This window comes from Gymnoscopelus braueri (genome assembly GCF_963280865.1).
Source record: "Gymnoscopelus braueri genome assembly, chromosome: 8".
Lineage (NCBI taxonomy): Eukaryota > Metazoa > Chordata > Actinopteri > Myctophiformes > Myctophidae > Gymnoscopelus > Gymnoscopelus braueri.
In genome coordinates, this window is record NC_137609.1 from 11,470,752 (window position 1) to 11,493,380 (window position 22,629).

General features: G+C 41.2%; 1 protein-coding gene across 1 annotated transcript in view; it reads left to right on the forward strand.

The window, feature by feature from the left end:
* Positions 1 to 3,967: 3,967 nt before the first annotated feature.
* gabrb4 (gamma-aminobutyric acid type A receptor subunit beta4) overlaps positions 3,968 to 22,629 on the forward strand; it is a gene marked incomplete at both ends in the record, with an annotated part of 71,925 nt that continues 53,263 nt past the window's right edge. Inside the window, 2 exons of the mRNA XM_080435910.1 lie at positions 3,968 to 4,047; positions 9,149 to 9,252. Of these exons, the coding sequence (XP_080292036.1) occupies positions 3,968 to 4,047; positions 9,149 to 9,252 (184 nt within the window). The remainder of the gene's footprint in view (positions 4,048 to 9,148; positions 9,253 to 22,629) is intronic.

Below are 22,629 nucleotides of genomic sequence, written 5' to 3' on the forward strand. Positions count from 1 at the left end.
GGATGATGATGATGATGATGATGATGATGTAAAAGAAGGGGTGCTTTCCCTGAAACTGCCACATTAAGACTTTTGTCAAATTGTCTTTTTTTTAATATAGTACTGAAACAGCACAAAGTTGACTCATGCTCATCATGACCTACTGACACCACAGCATAGTGACAGCATTATCTCTACTCCTTAAAGGAGTCTCCTTTAACCACTTAAACCCTCTAGACTTAGTCAACTGGACCTGAGCTGACTATTCTTTTTTTCCCTCTACAACCAGTGGGTTCTGAACCTGTGGGTCGGGACCCCCACAGAGGGGAGGGGGGTCCCCAGATGATTAGCTTAATGTGCAACATTGTTTTCTGCACTCAACAGTAAACAAACCAACATAATAGCACATGTGTATTAGGGATGGGTATTGGCAACAATCTCACGATACGATACGTATCACGATACTTGGGTCACGATACGATTATATTGCGATACGCATCACGATACTTGGGTCGTATCACGATATTGGGATATATTGCGATATATTGCGATATATTGCGATATATTGTGATATATTGCGATATATTGCGATATATACATATATCACAACTACATATTGTTTATATATACACTACATATTGAGTAGCTGCAGATCTGTGATAGGTTCTTTGAATGTTTTTCATAAAGCCTGTATCTGAAAAAGCAAAAAAAAAAAAAAAAAAAACTTTTTTTTTTTTTTTTTTTTTATCGCGATATTGATACTGGAATATCGATACAGTATCGCGAAATAAAATATCGCGATATATCGTGATATCGATAATATTGCCCATCCCTAATGTGTATACGGGGTATCTGGACATTTCTAAAGTGACAATGTAAGGACTTTTAAGACCTTTTTTTCCACTGCATCAAGAGTAATCAACAAACTGTACTATTAAAAAAATTGTCAAACAATGGCTAAATTGTCAAATATTACTTAAGAAAGAGGCAAACTTTTTGAAAATAGCTGATCTACATGATATGGTTATTTTCACAATATTGTATCTGGTAGAACCGAGTCAAACTAAATGTAACGCCTCAACTCCAAAATGTCAAGTCCTCATCAGGGTGGGGAAGGGGGGGGGGGGTCCCCAGTTCAAATATGATTATTTTGAGGGGTCACGGTCTAGAGAAGGTTGAGAACCACTGCTCTACACCCCCCCGCCCCCCACACCATGCCCGAATATGGATGCTGGGGTTCAAGTGGTTAAACGAGCCTTTGCGCATAGACTTCGAAACATCACAACTGCATCCATCGGTGCTCGCTGGGTTGCTAGGCAACTGGACCAGCCACAGAGATCCCCGAAGAAAAACCTCCTCTTTCTGTATGAAAAAAATAGCAGCTTGTTTGATTCGTGCACATACACACACACACACACACACACAGCCATCTAGACACATGTTGGATTTTAAGTATGTTTTAGGTAAAGTTTCAGGCGCAACAAAAAATAAATCTGTATAGTTTCAAAGTCACCAAATATGTGTTTGTTTGCATGCATAGATGTACAGGCCATGGTTTAAATGTGTTTGGCTATTCAGAAATAGCAGATAAACAAGCTCATATGAACTTGTAGATCTGCTATTTTTGAAAAATCATGAACATTTTGTGCAAATCCTTTTTTTTAAAAACTCAAATCTTTGCTTCTGGGTGGGTGGGGGGTCCCTGGCACAAAAATTTTGGAGATGGGGGGGGCGTGGCCAAATACATACATTTTGGGTGGTCATCATTGTGTGTGTGTGTGCGTGTGTGTGGTGTGGTGTGGTGTGGTGTGGTGTGTGTGTGTGTGTGTGTGTGTGTGTGTGTGTGTGTGTGTGTGTGTGTGTGTGTGTGTGTGTGTGTCTGTGTGCAAGAGCGTGCGCGGCTGCGCGCCCACCCGCGCACGCGTGTTCTTGCCAAAAAAAACGTGGCAAAGTGGAAGAAACGCACGAAAAAAAAACACCATGCACCAACACACACACACACACACACACACACACACACACACACACACACACACACACACACACACACACACGCGGCATCCTAGTAATGGGCTTGAGAAAGAAGACAGGCAATGGTTAGGCTGTCGCTATAAAGAATTCACCTTAGGTGTCCCCCCCCCCCCCTCCCCCCCTCCTCCTCCCCTGGGGTATATTATCATTTACACCAGTGGGGTTTTCAACCCCTTTTCATATCAAGGGGGGTCCATTATTTATTTGGGCATTTCAGCCACGCGGACCACCACCGCTTTGGTGAGATTTATTAGACTCTCTCCAGACCCAACACTTAGAATATTTGTGTTGTCGTTTGGATGAGATTTCTGTCCACAATTCCATGCTGTGTTGATGTTGGTGTCATAGGAGAGATATAACGTTGATCAAAATAACAATTCTTCTACATTCTCTAATTGTGTAGAGCTCTTGTAGCCTAAATGAAGTCATGCAGATGTGTTTAACTCTTGAGAGCGTAAAATGAAACCAAATGGACCCGTAAGCCGTAAGGGTCCATTTGGTTTCATTTTACACTCTCAAGAGTTAAAGATCTATTAGCGTCCATTTGGTTACCAACTCTGCATCATTTAGCTGCATGGGGGACCATTACATATGTAGGCTACCCCCTCAAGTAGCCTACCACTAGTGGTCCCCGGACCACTGGTTGAGAACCACTGATTTAGACCCAAAAAGAAAGAAAGAAAGAAAGACAGACAGACACAAAAACACCCCGATATAGAGAAACGAGTAGGTTTCTTCATCATGGAGCTTCTTTTCAACTGTTCAATCGGGGTGTCATTTGTTGTGTGTTTTAGAGGAGAAGATGCGCGGACGGCGGACCCCCCAATAATAATCGCCATCTAAACGCTGGAGGACAGCAGCATGCAATCAATGCAAGACAGCTTGAGCTGGACTTTCCAATAGCTTTTTTTGCACTAGGTTTATGGACTAGTCTGATGATGATGTTGTGATATTAGCCTACATGCATTAATGCGTAGTCCTACTACTGAGCCGTCCATATTCCTCGCTATATCTAACGTCTCACTAGAGGAGCGAAGGAGTGATAGAGCCTTGCTCTCTCTCTCTGACGTCTGCATCAGATATTAAGCATCACAGTGCTTTTTCAACGTGCATCCCCCCCCCCAGATCGGTGACTTTGCGCTGATCTACATCATCATCATCAGGCAACACGAAAAGGGGAATGAAGCTTTAATTTTTCTTTTCTGTTTTTTTATTTGGAAATAATAAGGCTGTATATCTAATCCACCGCTCCGGTCCGACCAACGCCACGCAGCAACGGTTTTTTTTTTTTTACAGCTGAAAACAAATTGTTGAATTTGTGGAATAGTGTGTCGGTGTGTGTGTGTGCGTGTCGCTGCCACAGCATCACAGCATCTCTCTGGAACCATGCCTCTTCTGCAGATTTGGACTGGGAAATTCCATCTTCCAATTTAAAAAACGCCATGAGACGTTGCTGCTGAACATCCAAGAGGTGTCATTTATTGTGCCAGACGTTCTTTATTTTTTATTTTTTTTAAAAGGGGAAGACTACTTGATCATTGTATTCATTTCATTTATTTTATTCATTTATTTTACTCATTTATTTTATTTTATTCATTTATTTTATTCATTCTTTTTTTTTTAAAGGGATAAGACTACTTGATCATCACTTTTAAAAGTATCGTGTAGGCTGTTTTTCGAGCAAGAAGATGTCTGATCTGCTGCTGCTGGTCGAGGGGCTCTGTGACCTGCACGGATTTCCATAGCTTTGGGAAGAAAAAAACAGCAGGGGGGCCAATTAAGAGCTTTTTAAACGAGTATTTTTTAATGAAGTCATTGCATGCGTAGATGTAGGCTAGTTTATTAGATTTTTTTTTTTGATTGCCAATTTTACGTTATACATTTTTTTTGGGGGGGGGAGAGAGGACCACTGTCTGGCGGTTGGATTATTGAAACCATATTAGGATTTGTTGTGGAGATGTTGGGTCGTCAAGAAGACAAATTATGTGGAATTTTCTCTGCTTTGGCGGCTTTGTCCTTCGTTTGCTTTGTTCAAAGGTAAGAGCACTTTGATTGAAACCATCTCCACTTAATGATGAACGTGCATATACTGTAAGCCATTCAGCATTCAGAATGCTGTCAATCCGTATTAAACGGGGTACACACACACACACACGCACGCACGCAGGGCCCACTTATTATATGGATATTGCAAGCGATATAATGCTCTCTATAATAATACGATTCTGTGAGGCGCGCGCGAGCGTAAAACCACCCGCGTGCACGACATCATCCAGCCTTTTGTGAAACATATAGCCAACTCCCGATATCAAAATGGTCATTTACAATTACAACGCAGAGGGCGAGTTTCTGCCTTATAATCTCCTTCTTTTGGAATTACAGCCCGTTTAGGGGCTACAGGGCTTACTCGATGATTAGGTGAAATAATTTGATCAATCAGCCTATACGATCAATAGGTTACGGCTATGGCAATCAGCCAGATGAATTAAGCGTCCAGAGGTCTTGGCCTTTCAGATATATATATATTTTTTTGGAGCAAACATGAATGACTATTAGCAACAGAATCACAGAATCAACTTTACAAACCTATATGAACTATCAACACTATCAGAAATAATATGGTATTAATACAAATGTAGGTGAGGTTGCTATATAATTTGCCTACATGCTGTCAAATTATTAATCTAATCATTTGTGCAATAATCATAGGTCTATTTAATCCTGTGGAGGCTCCACTTCCATGTTGTTGTTGTTATTGTTGTTGTTGTTAGTTGGCTAATTAGTACCTGTAAATGGCATGTATCACATAATACCCCAAACAGACTGTGAATCTCTACATGGACATGATCCCTTAAGGTATAGGCATGGAGCTCCTTCAAGCTCAGGAGGATTTGAGCTACAATTGTTAGTGATTCCCTCAGATCCCCAGTCATCCATTTTGACATTTTGGAATTTTGATTGCAGTTGGCCTCTAACACCCCAATCATGAACTGGAATACACCAGTGATTCTCAAAGTGGGGTCCAGGGAGGGACCCCCATGGTTCCTTGAGGGGGTTCCAAATTAATGGACCCTTACAGGTCTGTAACTCTGAGAGTGATACCCAATGGAACCAAATATGGACTCTTACGGGTGTCAAGAGTTATGGGCGTCCTTGAAATTAAACAACCAACTGGAATACACAATGTTATAATGTAGTGCATTACAGGTGTGGAAGAATTGTCAGGCTGTTGTCAGGTCACACAAACCCCACAAGTCCTCTGCTTTCCAGCAGGGTGAACATCTGCATGACATGAGCTAATTGAACCGTGCAATGTCCCTGATTCATCCAAAGCAGAGAGTTTCTCTCTACCTGAGGGAATGATTTTAAGTTCTCTGACACCACACCCCCCCTCAACCGCTCATGCATGCGCGCACACACACACACACAACACACACACACACACACACACACACACACACGCACACGATTTTAACTGACTTCCTCTTCTCTCAAACCCCTCTCACCCCAAAAACTTGTTCAACGCACGCACACACTTTTTAGTGATTTCCTGTTCTCTCAACCCCAGCCCACAATACTTGCCCTATACACACATGCGCTGCACGCACACACACACACACACACACACACACACACACACACACACACCCCCCCCCCACAAAAAAGACATGCGCACGCACACGCACACAGGAGTGATTTTAACCGACTTCCTCCTCTCTCAACCCCCCCACACATTTTTTTTTGTCTCACACGTGCACACATAAGTGATTTTAACCAACGTCTTCTGCTCTCACGCCCCTTCACACACACACACACACACACACACACACACACACACACACACACACACACACACACACACACACACACACACACACACACACACACACACACACACACACACACACACACACACACACACACACACACACACACACACACACACACACACACACACCTCAGCTGGTGAGCTGGGCTGGACTACGTGATCCAGGTCACAGCACCAATGTTTCAGGTGTCAGTCATGGGAGCCGGGCCTATACTGTACATTCCTACTCATTAAATGTATCTATTTGGCTGGAGAATCCCATCTCTGAAAAGGCTTTGTAGAGAACCCATACTGTAAGAGGACGTGTGTTCAAGTATTCAAAATTATTCAAAATTGTTCAAATTTTTTCAACCCCCCCCGCCCCCTGAAAATAGCAGATCTACAAGCTCCCAACGCGTTGTTTCACAATGTGTTGTGAGCTTGTAGAAAAATGATGACATTTGAATTTTCAAAGTGGTTAAACAGATTTTGATGCTATTAACTCATTTTTGCTGGGGACCCCCTGGAACTCCCTCAAGGACTCCTGGGGGTCCCCGGACCCCACTTTTTAGAAGCACAGATTCAAACCACTCGGCTCCACTGCACATACAGCATATTACACTTTAAGCACTAATATTATACGGTAATATTAAAGGTTTTTTTTATTGTTAAATGATTTCAGTCTGTCAAAATCCAATACTTTTATCCAATTATTTCACATACTGTAGGGACCAACTAGGTTCCTTGATCCATCTCTCCAACACCTTTCCATTAGAAAGTTACTTGTGAGAGGTATCATAATACAGTATAGAGACCAGTGATTCCCAATGTGCCAAGGGTACTATTTCAGTGCATGGATTAAAGCAAAATAAAATCTCACGACTGAAAGAATGTGTAATGGCCAAGTCTTATATGTGATTTGTGAAACAGTGTGAAAGGAGCCCTCCCCACACTAGCGCCGTTTCCTAAACAATTAACACAATTATTTAAAATTAATCTTGATTATGTTTTAGTAATATTGTTCCTGCTGTTCTACATACTGCCAACCAGATGAAAAAATCAAAGATTGAGGCTTTAAACCTTTGCTTTTATGACATATCCGCGAGACCATTAGGGTTTTAAGGAAAATACTTCTAAACATTTTTGCTAGTTTAACCACTTCAAATGCTCCAATCTTTGAAAAATATTAACCGAAAATAGCCGATCTACAAGCTCTCAATGCGTCGCAGACGCATTGTGAGCTTGTAGATCGGCTGTTTTCGCAGCGCAACGTGATTCCATATAGAAGACATGCTGGCTTCTATGGAATCCAAAACCACACCGACTGAGAACTTTAATTCACATATTTCAGTGCTTTGCAGAGCGGAAAATAGCGGAAAATAGCAGATCTACAAGCCCACAACACGCCGTAGTGTGATGCGTTGTGAGCGTGGCTATTTTCTCTAAGGCATATGTGTGCCTTGAGGTTTTGACTTGCCCGTTTTGTGGGCCTCTGGTATGAAAAGTGTGAAACCCACTGGTGTTGATAGCATACAGTGGGTCTTGGTAGGAAAAACACACAGGGGGGGGGGGGTGTCATTGTAAACTTTAGCATGTCACTGCCAACATATACAGTATTTGACAATTCATTCAGTCAGGGCACTTGGCGATTACTTTTTTCTTTTCTCAGCGACTGTTACAGTATCAAACTGAATGGTGCTATAGCAGTTGTTCTCAACCAGTGGTCCGGGGACCACCAGTGGTCCTTGAGGAGTTTCCAGGTGGTCCCCAGCTAAATGATGGAAGAGTTGGTAACCAAATGGACCCTTATAGATCTTTAACTCTTGAGAGTGTTGAATTATTGTTAAACATCTGCATTACTTAATTTACAAGAAGTCTACACAACTAGAGAATGTAGAAGAATTGTTATTCTGAGAAAATGTTATCCAACGATAACAAAATATTCTAAGTTTTGGGCCTGAGAGGCTAAATCTCATCAAATGGTGGTCCGTGGCTCAAATGGCGAATAAATAATGGTCCTTGATATGAAATAGGTTAAAAACCACTGGGCTAATAGTACAGTACTTTGTACTGTAGATATTCAGTGGCGATGATCGCAAACGACACTGCATTTTCGGTGTTGTTTATTTTCTTCTCCACTGAGGTTTTCTGTCCTGGGTGGCTCTACCTCTGCGACTTTTGACTTCTTTCTCAAAGGTGGTGCATTAAGTATGACTCACAGATAAATCAATGTTCTGACACAAGAGAGTCTAGACTGCACTTTATTCAGTTACCAACCACTGGTTGATGTTTTTAAATGCAGACTTAGGGCCTGCCTTTTGAAATCTGACCTCATCAATGCTTAATTTTGATAATAATATTGTGTCTAATTTTACCTTTTTATTGTATTATGTGTTTTAGATTTTAGTTCTTAGATTAAGTAGAAATTGATAGCATCATAGACATTTACTGCTATTTGCAGTCAGACAAAGATATATGCGTCATTTTAGTGTTTGGCTCAAAAGAGGTCTGCTGCAAGGAAACAAAATAACTAACATCTGTATTACAACTGTCTTTCACTAGACAGAACGAATGGATTTTTTTCATGCACATGCACACGTGCCCGCGCGCGCGCGGTCACACACACACACACACACACACACACACACACACACACACACACACACACACACACACACACACACACACACACACACACACACACACACACACACACACACAAATGTAAATATGTGTAAGAAAATAAAATAACTCTACCAGCAGTATTATCCTGTTGTATATTCTTGTCATTTTAACCACGCTGAACCACTGGTTCTCAACATGGGTTCAGGGGACCCCATGGGGTCCTTGAGGGGGTTCCGGGGTCGTCAGCTAAATGATTGATCGTTATAGGAACCAAATGGACCCTTACGGGTCTGTAACTCAGAGAGTGTACAAATCCATTTGGTTCCATTTGTACACTCTCAGAGTTAAATCAACACTGAGGATTCAACAATATAGATTGCGGTCTCAGAGATAAACATTTTTATTTTTTTTAATGGGGGTCGGTGATCTAACGCAGTGGTTCTCAAAGTGAGATCCTGGGACCCCTCGGGGTCTGTGAGGGAGTTCCAGGGCGGTCCCCAGCAAAAATGGGGAACAGATTAATTTCACCATTACTTCCCTCCACCTCAAATGGGAGAGCCTGCAGTCTAATACGTAAGATCATGGAAATGTTTGAGAATCACTGGACTAATATGCATTATCAAACTGGGGGATCCTTGGGAATGAAAAAGGTTCAGAATCACTTGCCCTAAACCTTTCGTACGCTCATGGTTTCTCTCTCTTCAGCTCCTCTTCTGGGAACACAGGAATGTCAGGAATGACCTTGGCCAAGACCACCGTGGACAAGCTACTGAAGGGGTACGACATCCGTCTCAGGCCTGATTTTGGAGGTACGTGCAAATTATATCTGTTCCTGGAGCTTGAGTGTTAATCTGCAGCGATCGTTGTAACTCTGAAAATGTCAACTGAAAATGTTTACAATTTCACAGTTGAACTAACACTCCAGATGGACCCTTAAAGCTGCAAGCTGTAAGTTTCATGCCCTGCCTGGGATTGTGCTTTATGAGCTTCAGGCAGTACCTCTTGTCAACCACTATACAGCAGGTGTCCTATCTCAAACCAGGGTCAAAATGTCTCAATGGAAGAGTACAGGAGACCACCTCCAACTGCTGCAGATATGCTAGTTATATTGTATTAACATACAGTGCTCTGCCATACAGATTAGTTAAATAAAGCTTTAGTAATTAAAATAAGCTCCGGATTGAATCTTAAAAAGGGTCCATTCTTACACTTTTAAGTGTTGAATTAACACTCCGGTGCTTACTGTGTATCAAGGCTATTTACAAGTCAAGGCTTTTTTTTATGCAGTGATATTTACTTGTCATTTCTATGAAATCTGTTGAAGAGTTAGCCAGTGGCAAAATCTAGGGAATGGCTTTGAAGTGACTGTTACAGCACCATGTCATTACTATGCATCTATTCACACATCCAAGATGGCTGCTTCTCCAGAAGTAGGGCACACATAGAGACACTGTTGAATATCGTACTTCTCCAAACCAGTTGATCGTTGAATTTGAATCAAAGTGATTATATGGTATTTTCAATAAAATACCACAATTGATCATTTGAATCACTTATATAGTTAAAGCAATTTAACTATATTTATTTAAACCAATGGTCTTTAACCCTGCAAGACCCGGATATATTTCTACTTACAAAAAAAAATTGTCAACCTTTCAGATGGTGTTTTAGGAGTACTTTGGAGAGGAAAATATAATGTTTTTTAAAAAAAATAGTTTTCGTAAGGTTTTATTGAAATGTTGTAATATTACAACAGTGGGTCTAACGGGTAGCAGAACAAAGGTGGACCAGAAAAGTCTGTATTAGGGCTGATGAAGGTCTTCTTCTGCCACTGATATCTTTCACTGGGTTTGGCGTGTTTGGCCGGTTGGGGGGGGGGCAGTGGGTCAGTGGGTTCACTGGGTGGATGGTTTTCTTTGGACTCCTCTCCACAGGCCTCTTCATCCGACTCTTCATCAGTTTCAGTAAAGTCGATGTCCACATCACTCTCTCCATTCATTACAATATCCAACACATCCCTTGCAGTGAAGCGAGGCTCTCTCCTTGCTTGTGGCATTCTGAAATGAAAATAAAGAAATACCATTAGTACATTAGTACTAGCACATCTCACTGCAGGTACATATTTCACAAGTCACACAATACTGTCTGGCCAACCTATTGTACTTTGCTTATCCTCACAAGTGGCATCAGTGATGATGGTACTTAGCACCATCAGTGATGAATGATGATGCTTAGCCTAACAAAGGGATTGGGGATGACTGTAAGTGGGCAATCCCAACACCCATCACATGAACAATGATGAGAGATTCTTAACTGGGCGACTCCCATATGAACAATTACCATACACTGATTGCTAACCACAAACATTACCAAAATGTTTTGCTAAAACATTATAGGCAATGACATGTTATAAGCTAATGATGCAGTATATTTGTCTTCGAGTACAATTGGTTACAATATACAAATTGGTATATATATATATATATACACACACACACACACACACACACACACACACACACACACACACACACACACACACACACACACACACACACACACACACACACACACACATACCAATTTGTATGTTTTAACCAATTGTACTCGAAGACAAATATACTGCTTTAGCTTATAAGTTATAACATTTCATTGCCTATAATGTTTTAGCAAAACATTTTGGTAATGTTTGTGGTTATTTGTGGTATATATATATATATAGTAATGCAATGTGGGGAAAATACACATAATTGTATAAATGTATTGTGAAAACTATAAGACTCCACTTAGCCAGGTGAACAGGTGGCATTGCTATTTGCTACCACTATGACCCAGAGTTGTAAAAAAAAAACAAGTATAAAGCATGCTCTAATTTACATTTGGGGGATATCTTTCCCAATAATATCATATGTACATGTTCTAGACATTCTAATGATCACCAAAAAAATTATTGCAGACATTTTACTTACTTTTTTGTGAGAAATCCTGTCCAGTGAAAAAGAGATTGTTCTTCCTTCAAGGATTTTCAAGTTGTGACTTTTCCTGCCTCTGTGGGGGGTATTTATATGCAAATATCCCGGCCAATGACATTGCAAGACTAAACAATAGGATCCAATGATGATGTTTAGGTGAAAGAATAACAGGAAAACAAATGATTTATACCATGTTTTTGATAAAATACAAATGTTGTAATATTACAACTGCGGGTCTTGGAGGGTTAATAGAAATGTTTTGCATGCTTTCACGTAATTGTAATTTTCATACTGGACCTTAGAAAAACTACTGTATCTTCTACTGTATCTTGTATTGGCAACCATATACGTAGCTGTAGGGATGGCAGCCATGTTGGGCTGATCTCCAAAAATAGCCGATTTACAAGCTCACAACGTGACACGTTGTGTGCTATCTTTGGTGAAGAGATTTGGCGTATAGAGCAGGGGTCTTCAACAGGGGGTCCGGGACTCCTAGGGGGTCCTCAGAGTTACTACAGGGGGTCCGCCGAATCTTTGAGTCATAGGAACTTTTTTTTTCCATTAACCACTTGAACCGTAGAATCCCTATTCTGAGGAGAACTTTAGCCAAAAATAGCCGATCTACAGCACGAGGCGTTGTGAGCTTGTAGATCGGCTATTTTTGGCTAAGAGATTTGGTGCAGAGGGGGTAAAAGAGCAGACCAAGTACAGAGCCAAAAGTCAAGTTTACTAAGTAAGTATTGAGGGTTTAAGAGGTTAAATGTAAATACACAACATAACAAGAATCCAACACTGATGATAGTGCTGTCAAACAAGTCTATGAAGCGATCTAAACAATATGCAGCGGGGATCCCTGCTTCATCTCTCTCTCAGCTAAGGGGTCCATGACCTGAAAAACATTAAAGACCCCTGGCGTATAGAGGGGAAAGAAGCGCACCGAGTACAGAGGCAACTCATGTCCAGTACAGAGGATCTTACGGTGGTTAATTTCTACGCACAGATTTACATAGGCCACTACCCATTGCCTCGCGTGGATGGTTTGGGGCATAGTATGTTTAAGGTCACTTGGTGATGATGTCATATGTCAACACCTAATGACCTTGGGCAATGTTCTGTGCTGGTGTCTCTACTATATCCTCCTACTGGAATATAAGATTTACAGCCACCCGCCATACTGTAGTTCCTATACTCTTCATGTTGCCTCATAACCTCAAGCGTCATAAAACACTTCCAAAAAATGCACGCACGCACACGTGTGTATTACTGTACTTGTGAGGACATCAGCAGTTTATGATGGTGATTTTACGAATAAATGTTTGTGCCATTTTTAACCCTAACCGTGAAGCTGAAAATAGCCGATTTACAAGCTCACAGTTTGGAGCTTGCAGATTGGCTATTTTCGGTGCATGACGTCGCCGGCACACAGCTAAGTAAAACAGATCTGGCACAACTCCAAGCCTAACCCCTAAAGATAACCTCTAAATGTGTAATGCTAACCCTAAACTTATATAATATTTTCCTAATTGTCAACTCCCCAACCACCAGTTCTCCTGTGATTACCAGGAAACATTGTCTATTTCCCAAATTCTAGTACATTTGGACCTCACAAGCAGTGGTGGAAAAAGTACTCAAATGTTTTACTTGAGTAAAGGTATCCATACTGCAATGTAGAAATACTTTGTTACAAGTAAAAGGCCTGTGTTCAGAATGTTACTTGAGTAAAAGTACAAAAGTATTGGCATCAAAATATACTTAAAGTACCAAAAGTAAAAGTACTAAAATGTTTGAAAATAGCAGATCTACAAGCTCACAACGGTTGCGACGCGCTGTGAGCTTGTAGATCGGCTATTTTCAAAAAGCCTAGGTATAAAATAGGGCTAAAGGGATTAATGTTTGTTTTATAATATAATCATTTATATCTACAAAGTAACTAGTAACTAAAGTTTTCAAATAATTGTAGTGGAGTAAAAGTACAATATTTGCCTCTGAGATGTAGTGGAGTAGAAGTAAAAGTACTGAAAACTGGAAATACTCCAGTAAAGTAAAAGTACCTCAAAATTGTATTTGAGTACAACACTTGAGTACATGTACTTAGTTACTTTCCACCACTGCTCACAGTGCGCGCATAGTAATGCAAGTACGTGTACACACACACGCCCTTACCCAACTTATAGCCATAACCGATTTACCCACCACACCACCTCGTGAAACTGCAGTCAAATCAAATTGGGGGACACCAGCTTTGCGAGGACTGAGCTTGTAGATCTGCTACTTTCGGTGCGTGACACCCGGGCATTGGAACTCGCAGTGCGAGTTTCCCAAGCAGAGAGCAGCAGCAGAGAGCAGCAGCAGCGCCTTTCCCTCAGGCCAGAGAGCTGTGTAGTCCATCACAACATCAGTCAGCTGCTTCTGTTCTGACACAACTGCTGACGACCTTCAACTCCACAAAGTGAACAAAGAGGGTTTTAATTTGGTGGTGCTATAGGCTCTGGGACAGATGAACCGGCACTGACAAAGATTATGTTCGGAGTAAGGCTGAATTGACAGCTACTGGGGGTCCATTTCCATGGGGCGCTACGTGGGCGTTGAATGATCCTTTTGCCATTGAATTATGTCATGTTTCTGTTTGGCCAGGCAGTCCTTAATTCCTATTTGTCTTATTTTGCTTTTGAGCTTTCTTTGCATTATTGTTCAGGAGGTACATGTAAATTCCTTGAATCAGAATACTCAGAAAGGGTACCATTACATAGGGTACCATTACACCCAAAATGACATGTATTTGACCTCCATCTCAAAATATTTTGTTCCAGGGACCCCTAGAAGCAAAGAAAATAGTTTTAAAAAATCGCTTAAAACAATATATATTAAAAGATTTGCACACATTTTCACGATCTTTCTAAAAAAATCTCGGTGCCGTGCTATGAGCTTGTAGATCTGCTAATTTTGAATAGTCAAAGTGTAAAATAATGGTACCATTACATTGGACACCAACTGTGACACGGTACCTGAACAGCCGTAGCTAACACCAGCTTGTTTAATTAAGATGCCTTTTTGCCTTTCCTAGAGAGTGAAGAGACAGGAAAGCAATTGTAGCGAGAAGTGATGGTAACCGCAATTGAGCCAGGGATGTGGCAGTTCATGACAAATCAACCGGTCAGCTACTGGTGCGCGCCCCACCACCGCATTTAAGCAATAATACACAAGAACAAGGTATACTGTATAGCTATACCCGTGTGTATCATCTCTTCGCGTATCTTGAGAACCGTCCGACCATTGACCAAGTCGTGGGATAGGCGGTTGTCCAGAACCACCGATCCGACCGATCTGTTCATATATAGGCATTTACATCCAGCTGCATGCGTGCATGTGTGCGCTTGAGTGTGCGTGCATGCATGCATGCATGTGTGTGAGTATGCATGCATGCGTGTGAGTATGCGTGCGTATGTATCTGTCCTTTGTGTATCTCAAGAACTGGCCGACGGATCGACTTCAAATTCGTTCAATGAAGTATAGGTTAAGCGGTTAAACGAAATGTTTTGCCACTTGCTCACAAATGGAAATAAAACAAGATAAGACATATTGTCATATTATACCAGGTTGCTTATTTCTCTCACTAAACATGGCAACGTTTTTAGATCCCATATGGTTTCTTATTTCTCTCACTAAACATGGCAACGTTTTTAGATCCCATATTCTCAGAGGACATTGAGCAACAGCGCCACTTACCATAGAGTTATATACAGTGGCCCAACACAGTATTGTGGGTTGTCTTTAGATCAAATATTCTGAGAGGACATTGAGCCCTCATTGGCTAAAGGACCAGCCAATGAGGAAAAAGTGACGCAAAAGTCAGGACTAGCGAGTGTAGATGGAGACCAGGTTTTGCAACCTGGTAAAAACTGTGATTTTTTGTTTAAGGACAAAAAAAGACTTTTATGCCTGTGCTTGATTACGGTGATGCTTTATGTTTATATGCATCCTCTCAGTGTCTTCATGCAATCAATACACTTCATCATGGGGCATTGAGATTCATTGCTAATTGTAACACACCATTGTATCTTGTACCGCATGCTGGGGTTGGCTGGCCTGCTGCTCTGTACATCCATAGACACACTCACTGCTGTCTTCATTTACAAGGGTACCCTGGATCTACATCCTACTTATCTTTGTTCGGAAAACTGTCGGTTACTGTCTTCACTCTGAGGATTTAGTTCTACTGACTGTCTACAATGCTTCACCGAGATTCATGCTCCCACTACTTGAAATCTCTCACAAAATGAACATAACCACCTCCAATCTAGCTTTACTATGTTTTCATATGTTAATATCAGTGAATATTTTCAAAAGATTATGTATTTGTTATTATTTATTTTTGTCATAATATATGACATGTATAGCGTTTACATTAGGGCTGTGAATCGTCTGCTATCTCACGATTCGATTCCGATTCTTGGGGTCACAATTCCGATTGTTTCCGATTTTTTCAAAACAAACGTTTTTTTTTTAATTCAAAACGATTCTCGATTAAAAAAACATTTTTTTCCGATTCAAAATCGATTTTTTTCCCCGATTCCCCCCGAACTTGCCACTTCTCAAAAATGTAATTTAGAAAAATACTGGGGGGGAAAATAAATATACATATATATTTATTTATTTATTTTGAAAATCAATTTTTTGAAAATGAGAATCGATTCTGAATCGTCCAACATGAGAATCGTGATTCGTATTTGAATCGTTTTTTTTTCGACTTGCAGAATTTGTCTCACGGCGGCGTGGCTCCAGTGTGGATCTTAGATTTAAGGTGGCCACGCCTGTGATGTCATCTATGACGTCTATGACGTATTTCAAAAAGTATAGAACAATAATGAGTATGATTCAATGTGAGCTGTAGTGAAAGTGCACACGACACAAGAAATGTGGCACTGACCAGTCCGGTGATGTACGAGATTAGCTCTGGACAGACACACCTCTTATAGAAAGAAGGCTGTACCTCTTTCAAAGCCACGCAGTGAAAATGAGAGGTATACTTATGTGGCCTACTGGCATGAGAAAATGTGGTGCTGATCAGCTGTTTATGAGATTATGAGCTCCGGACAGACACACAGACTGTCCCTTTTGTCTAGACCGGCGATTCTCAACCCTTTTCATGTCAAGGACTCCCAGTTTGATACGCATGAGGCCACAGATTGACCCTCTGGGACCCCAAAATCTATGTAATCTAAGTATGTGCAGTATAATCCTCAGAGTTACAGCCCTGTAAGGGTCCATTTGGACCCCCTGGTGGGCCCCGGACTCAACGTTAACCCATTAAGACCGGGAAGGGAACGCATCTGTGTCATTTCTTTGATTTCTTTGGGCTATTCAAAAATAGCAGATATACAAGCTCATAGCGCGGCACCGAGTGCCGCGCTATGAGCTTGTAGATCTGCTATTTTATTTTCAAACAATCGTGAAAATGTGTGCAAATCTTTGAATATATATACATTTTCAACTCAAACCTTTGCTTCTGGAGGTCCCTGGAACCAAATTAGGATTTAGAAGACATTTGTAGAATCCCCCAGAAGCAAAGATTTGAGTAACAAATGTTCGCTTTAAAAAATATGTATTCAAAGATTTGCTCAAATTTTCAAGATTTCCCCCCAAAAATGCAAATCTACAAGCTCAAGTATATCTGCTATTTTTGAATAGACAAAGAAATCTAAAAATGACACCGATGCGTTCCCGGTCTTAATTGGTTAAAAGAAACAGTGGTCTAGACTCCTGCGGAGCCACGCCGTAGAGAGTCTGAAGCGGTGAGTTTTCAGACTGAGTTAAATTCACACTTGGGATTTGACTGTGTATAGAGCCAGATGAAAGGCCCAGCCTGCAGCCACTTCATTCAGACCACATCCCCTCTCCTCCTCACCATTGATCTCTGAGCCAAACTGGAACTGGGACGGTCAGCAGACCCCGATTGGCCGCCGTTAGCGCATCCTTTCAGTCACATATACCCAACCAAGCCTATAACATCAGCATGTGTGATTGTCTCTCCTTCTATTCTTATTGTTATGTTTTAGTTGCTTAACCCATTAACTCTCTCAGTGCCACGCCCCGACATATCCCGAGTTTTTCCCGAGTACCCTCAGTGCCAGCACGAGAAATCCCGAGTTTTTACTTTTGACTGTGGTCGCGCTATTCTGTATATTTTTCATGATCACTTTCGTTTCCTGACTACATCAGACTCACCCGGAGCCGGATGTAAAAAAAAAAATTTCATTTCCGGGTCACGTTGTTTTTCTCCGGTGATTTTCGGCCAGAATAGGGAAAGTCACGGTTTTTCACACGGTATAAAAAGCGAACGGAGAGGTCCACGTCTACTCTCTTTGGTCTGGGTGACGATCAGTCATCGTAGTCGTGTATCGCATCGTAATTTAGCGCGATCAACGATTGTCGAAAATGTCAACATCCGGTTCTGACCGGATATGACGTGAGCCTGTTTGGGAGGGGGTGAGTGAGCCAGCGAGATCATCAATGTGTCGATTTGTTGCTCTCTACTGGTAGAACTGTATTATGGGTTTAAAACCCCAATCAGATCATTTATTTGAATGAAAAATTACAAAATTACAAAATAAAAAAAAACGCAAATTCCTGGCAGTTTGGGAGTACTTTATGAAAATACTTTTGGCAGTGAAAGAGTTAAGACCTGAAGCCGATTCTACAAATGTATTCTGAAAAAAAAAGTATGTTTCTATATCAGTGGTGCTTAGGGCATTCACAACTAATGATTTTTACTAGTCGACTCATTTGACCAAGTAGTAGTCGACTAGTCGACTAGTCGAAATTTACATACAAAAAAAAAACCGAATGTTTTTTTTTTTTTTTTTAGGGGGGGCATTGTTTTAATGCCATCCTACCACTATATTACTATTATTATTATCCTCCTGCCCTTATTTTTATGGCGTTTTAAGGGAAGCGCTTCTGGCACAGCAGCACAGCACAGCACCACAGCAGCGTCTCCAAGGATCCCCATTGCCCAATAATAGGCTTTTATTGGGCATACTTTTGACCCCCTTTTGATAAAAAATAAAGTCAGGAGGATAATAATAATAGTAAGATGGACCATTACTATGGCATTAAAACAAAAAAACACTTTTCTTTTTTTTCAACTATTCGACTAGTACCAGTCGACTAAGTGGTTATACTAGTCGGGTGAAAGCCCTAGTGGTGCTCAATCTTTTTCATGTCAAGGACCCCCAAAATGACATGTATTTGGCTGCGGAAATGTTTTGTTCCAGGGACCCCCTAGAAGCAAAGAAAAGAGTAAAAAATGTTCGCTTTAAACAATATATATTCAAGGATTTGCACACATTTTCACGATTTTTCTAAAATAGCAGATCTACAAGCTCGTAGCGTGGCGCTACGAGCTTGTATATCTGCTATTTTTGAATAGCCCAGAGTGTAAAATAATGCTTTTTTTTTTAGCTCAAATCAAAAATTGAAACCGGGGTTTTGGTCTGCCTTCAGCGTTTCACTTCCGGTGGTGCGACTATGTTTTCATTCCCACGTTCCAGGTCTTCATGGGTTAAACTGCTTAAACTTTTTTCTTTTAGCAGATTGGCGAGCAACTTTAGCTTGGTTTAAATTAGATTAGAGAAAGACTTCGCCATTAGCATATGTTGCTAATGGGGAAGTCTTCCCGTGTCTTCCCCTTTTTTGCTCCCTGTTTGTGTGTGTGGATTATTGGCTTTGGCTTTAACGTCTTAACAAATAGCCCATGGATGTGTTGAACTAAGAGAGGGGGAGAGAGAGAGAGAGAGAGAGAGAGAGAGAGAGAGAGAGAGAGAGAGAGAGAGAGAGAGAGAGAGAGTGAGAGAGAGAGAGAACCTGTACTAAGCAGAATTCAAATCACCCGTGTGTGGACTGTTGAATTTGATTAAGCAAAGTAACCACAGAAATGGATAGCTATATGGTTCGAAACAGTGGCACCTCGGTTAAAACATACCGGTAGTTATTTTTGCTTTTTACCCGACTGTATTTGACACGATCCTAGATTTACCAGTGACTAAACTGCTTATTATGCTTATCGGGTCATTATTGTAGTGATTATTAAGTGGCAGCGACCAGTGCTCGATAATGGATATTACAATGTGTTACGACACATATGATAGAAGCTGTTAACCCATTAAGACCTGGAACGCATCTGTGTCACATTTTGATTTGAGCTAAAAAGCATTATTTTACATCTACAAGCTCATGCGAGCGAAAAATCGTGAAAATGTGTGCAAATCTTTTAATATATATTGTTTTAAAGCAAACATTTTAACTTAAATATTTGCTTCTGGGGGGTCCCTGGAACAAAATATTTTGAGATGGGGGCCCGCGGCCAAATACATATCATTTTGGGGGTCCTTGTCTCCTTGACATGAAAAGGTTTGAGCACCACTGATATAGAAACATACGTTTCTTTCAGAATACTGTTGGGATTTAGAGGACATTTTTAGAATCGGCTTCAGTGTCTCAATGGGTTAATCAAACAATCAAGACCGATTCAAGCAGAGACTATCTGGGTTTGAATCCTCTGGCTGTCCTGTGCACTCACAATGAACACTATATAAATGACCTTTAGTGACCACTGTGGCCCAAGAAGAGACATATTTTCAGTAGATTCTTCAATATCGTGACTTGCGTTGTCATCGAGTGCTGCTTGGTTGAGAAACGAGCTAAGACCAGACATCCAATTGACATGGAAATGCATGCTGAATGGCCTATATATATGTGACTGAAATGGCTAGCTTATCTGAGCCAAATGGCAGCTTTCAGCGGCAGCCTGTGGGTTGAGCAGGACTGGTTGGTTAGTGATTGGATTTAACACCCATCCTCTTTCACAGAGAGGGTCGGCATCAACATAAAGCGTTTACCGATGCACAGGTTGTGGTGTCCTGCGCGCTATTTAGCGCGTAAAAACAAAGTACAAACAGCTATTTTTGACATACTTTTTACAGATTTCTCCTGCATGGCTCTATGGGTTGTGAAGGTTCCTTTCCCAGCACCTTCTATTTATTTCGAAACTGATTTTTTTGTATCACATACAATGCCATAGAACGGTAGGGCAGCTGGTGTATAAAGGCTACTTACTTAACTAGTCGTTTTGTCCTTTGTTAAGACCTGGAACGCATCTGTGTCGAGCTTGTAGATCTGCTATTTTTGAAAAATCGTGAAAATGTGTACAAATCTTTGAATATATATTCTTTTAAAGCAAACATTTGTAACTCAAATCCTTGCTTCTGGGGGGGTCCCTGGAACAAAAAATATTTTGAGCTGGGGGTCTGTGGCCAAATAAATATCATTTTGGGGGTCCTTGACATGAAAAAGTTTGAGAACCACTGACATAGAAACATACGTTTTTTCAAAGAACTGTTAGGAGTTAAGAAGACATTTGTAGAATCGGAACCTCAGGGCTTAATGGGTTAACCACTTTAACCCTGGTGTCCCAAGTTTTGGCATCTCATCATAGGTACAAAAAACTAAAAAAAAGTAGTGTCATCAGCAGGGGGCGGCGCTAGGTCTCGACTAGATCAGGGTCTTCTTAGCCCCAGAGTATAGTGGGAGTTAAAAAAGAAACTGGTGCAGAAAGTTGGAAGCTAATTATAGCCAATCAGAATGGACTAGGACAAATCTGAATGATAAATGTTTCACACGGTTTCTTGTATCTGCATGTTGAATACATAAACCGTAATGGATGTGCTTTCATGCTGTGTGACTCCATGAGATAATGTGTACCGATGTTTGTGACGTCCGGACAAATGGGAGTAAGCAGCAAGAAGTGTGTGTGTGTGAAGAAAAGGCAAAATGGCGGAAAATGGGCAGGGCCTATAAGGGGAGGTGCGTCATGATCCAAGGAATCCAGGGGACAATAAATGCTGATTGTAGGACCTATGGTTCAAGAGTTATAGGCACACATGTGAAGCGACCTGGTGTAGCACCACCATGAAGCCGATTTGAAACAAATAATGATAATAAAAAAGCAAAAAATAGCAGATCTACGAGCTCACAACACGTCACAACATCTGGGTACCCAGAATTCAGGGTTAATCCTATATGGCCTCAAGAGTGAACAAGGATCCGTACAATAAGCACCTGCATATACCGTACAGCAGGGAACACCTCCATCCATACCGACATCACAGACACATCCTTGAAGGGAAAACGGACTGGGGTAATACACGCACAAAAGAAATATGAATAACTGACCCAATGTCTTCCTTCTCCTACTGGCAGCGTGCATGTGCAGTTTGGCGCTGATTAGTCCAGAGGTTTGCAAGATTCACCATGTGCGCGCACGCACGCACGCACACACACACACACACACAAACACACACTCACACACACACACTCACACACACACACGCACACACACACACACAAGAACATTATCTTCACCTCCTGGCCCTCTGGCCTGGCGAAGATAATAACATTTATTTAATTTCATTAATTTTTTTCAATGTTCATCTACGTCCTATGACATGCCCGAAATAGGTTTGCCAGGGTTTAATGTGGTTAAATTGCTCAATGTTTATCCAGCAGGCAAAAACATTTAATTTTATAATATGGAACTAAGAAGAGCGTTCACATTTTCAGTTGAAACATTATATTAGAAATAGTTCCATGGTCCATCTGTGAACCGATTATTATTCCACTCATTAAAACGCGATGGGATGAATTTTCTGAAGCTTGATTAATCGATTTATTTTTTCTCCCCTAATTATATTCTAATAAGTAAATAAGAGTTGTTCCTTTTTTCTGCCAAGCACGTCCTTAGCATGAACCCCGTAACTAGCAACAAAGCATTTGTGATTTTGATTGTAAAAGCTGTCTGAAAAGATACATTTTGCGTACAACAGCACAATGTGCTTCTGCTTGAGACCTTGCGTGAGATAATTTGTGTGTCTCCCGACTGACCGTTTATTATTGGTGCTGGAGGTCTCAAGCCACGGTGGGCTGCCGTCTGGACTGCCGGCCGGGGCGAAGGGGGGGGGTGGGGGGGGGGGGGAGGGGATGAATCTGCCACAGCCTCCGCGTCTGGCACCGTTATTGATTCGTGCACGGGGGGGGGAAGCTGGAATCACGGGCCACAAGCATGCGGCGTTTCCCAGCGTTTCTACCGAGCAGAATTAATTACATTTACAATTTAGACATTTAGCTGACACCGTTATACAGGGGGTACCATACATACAC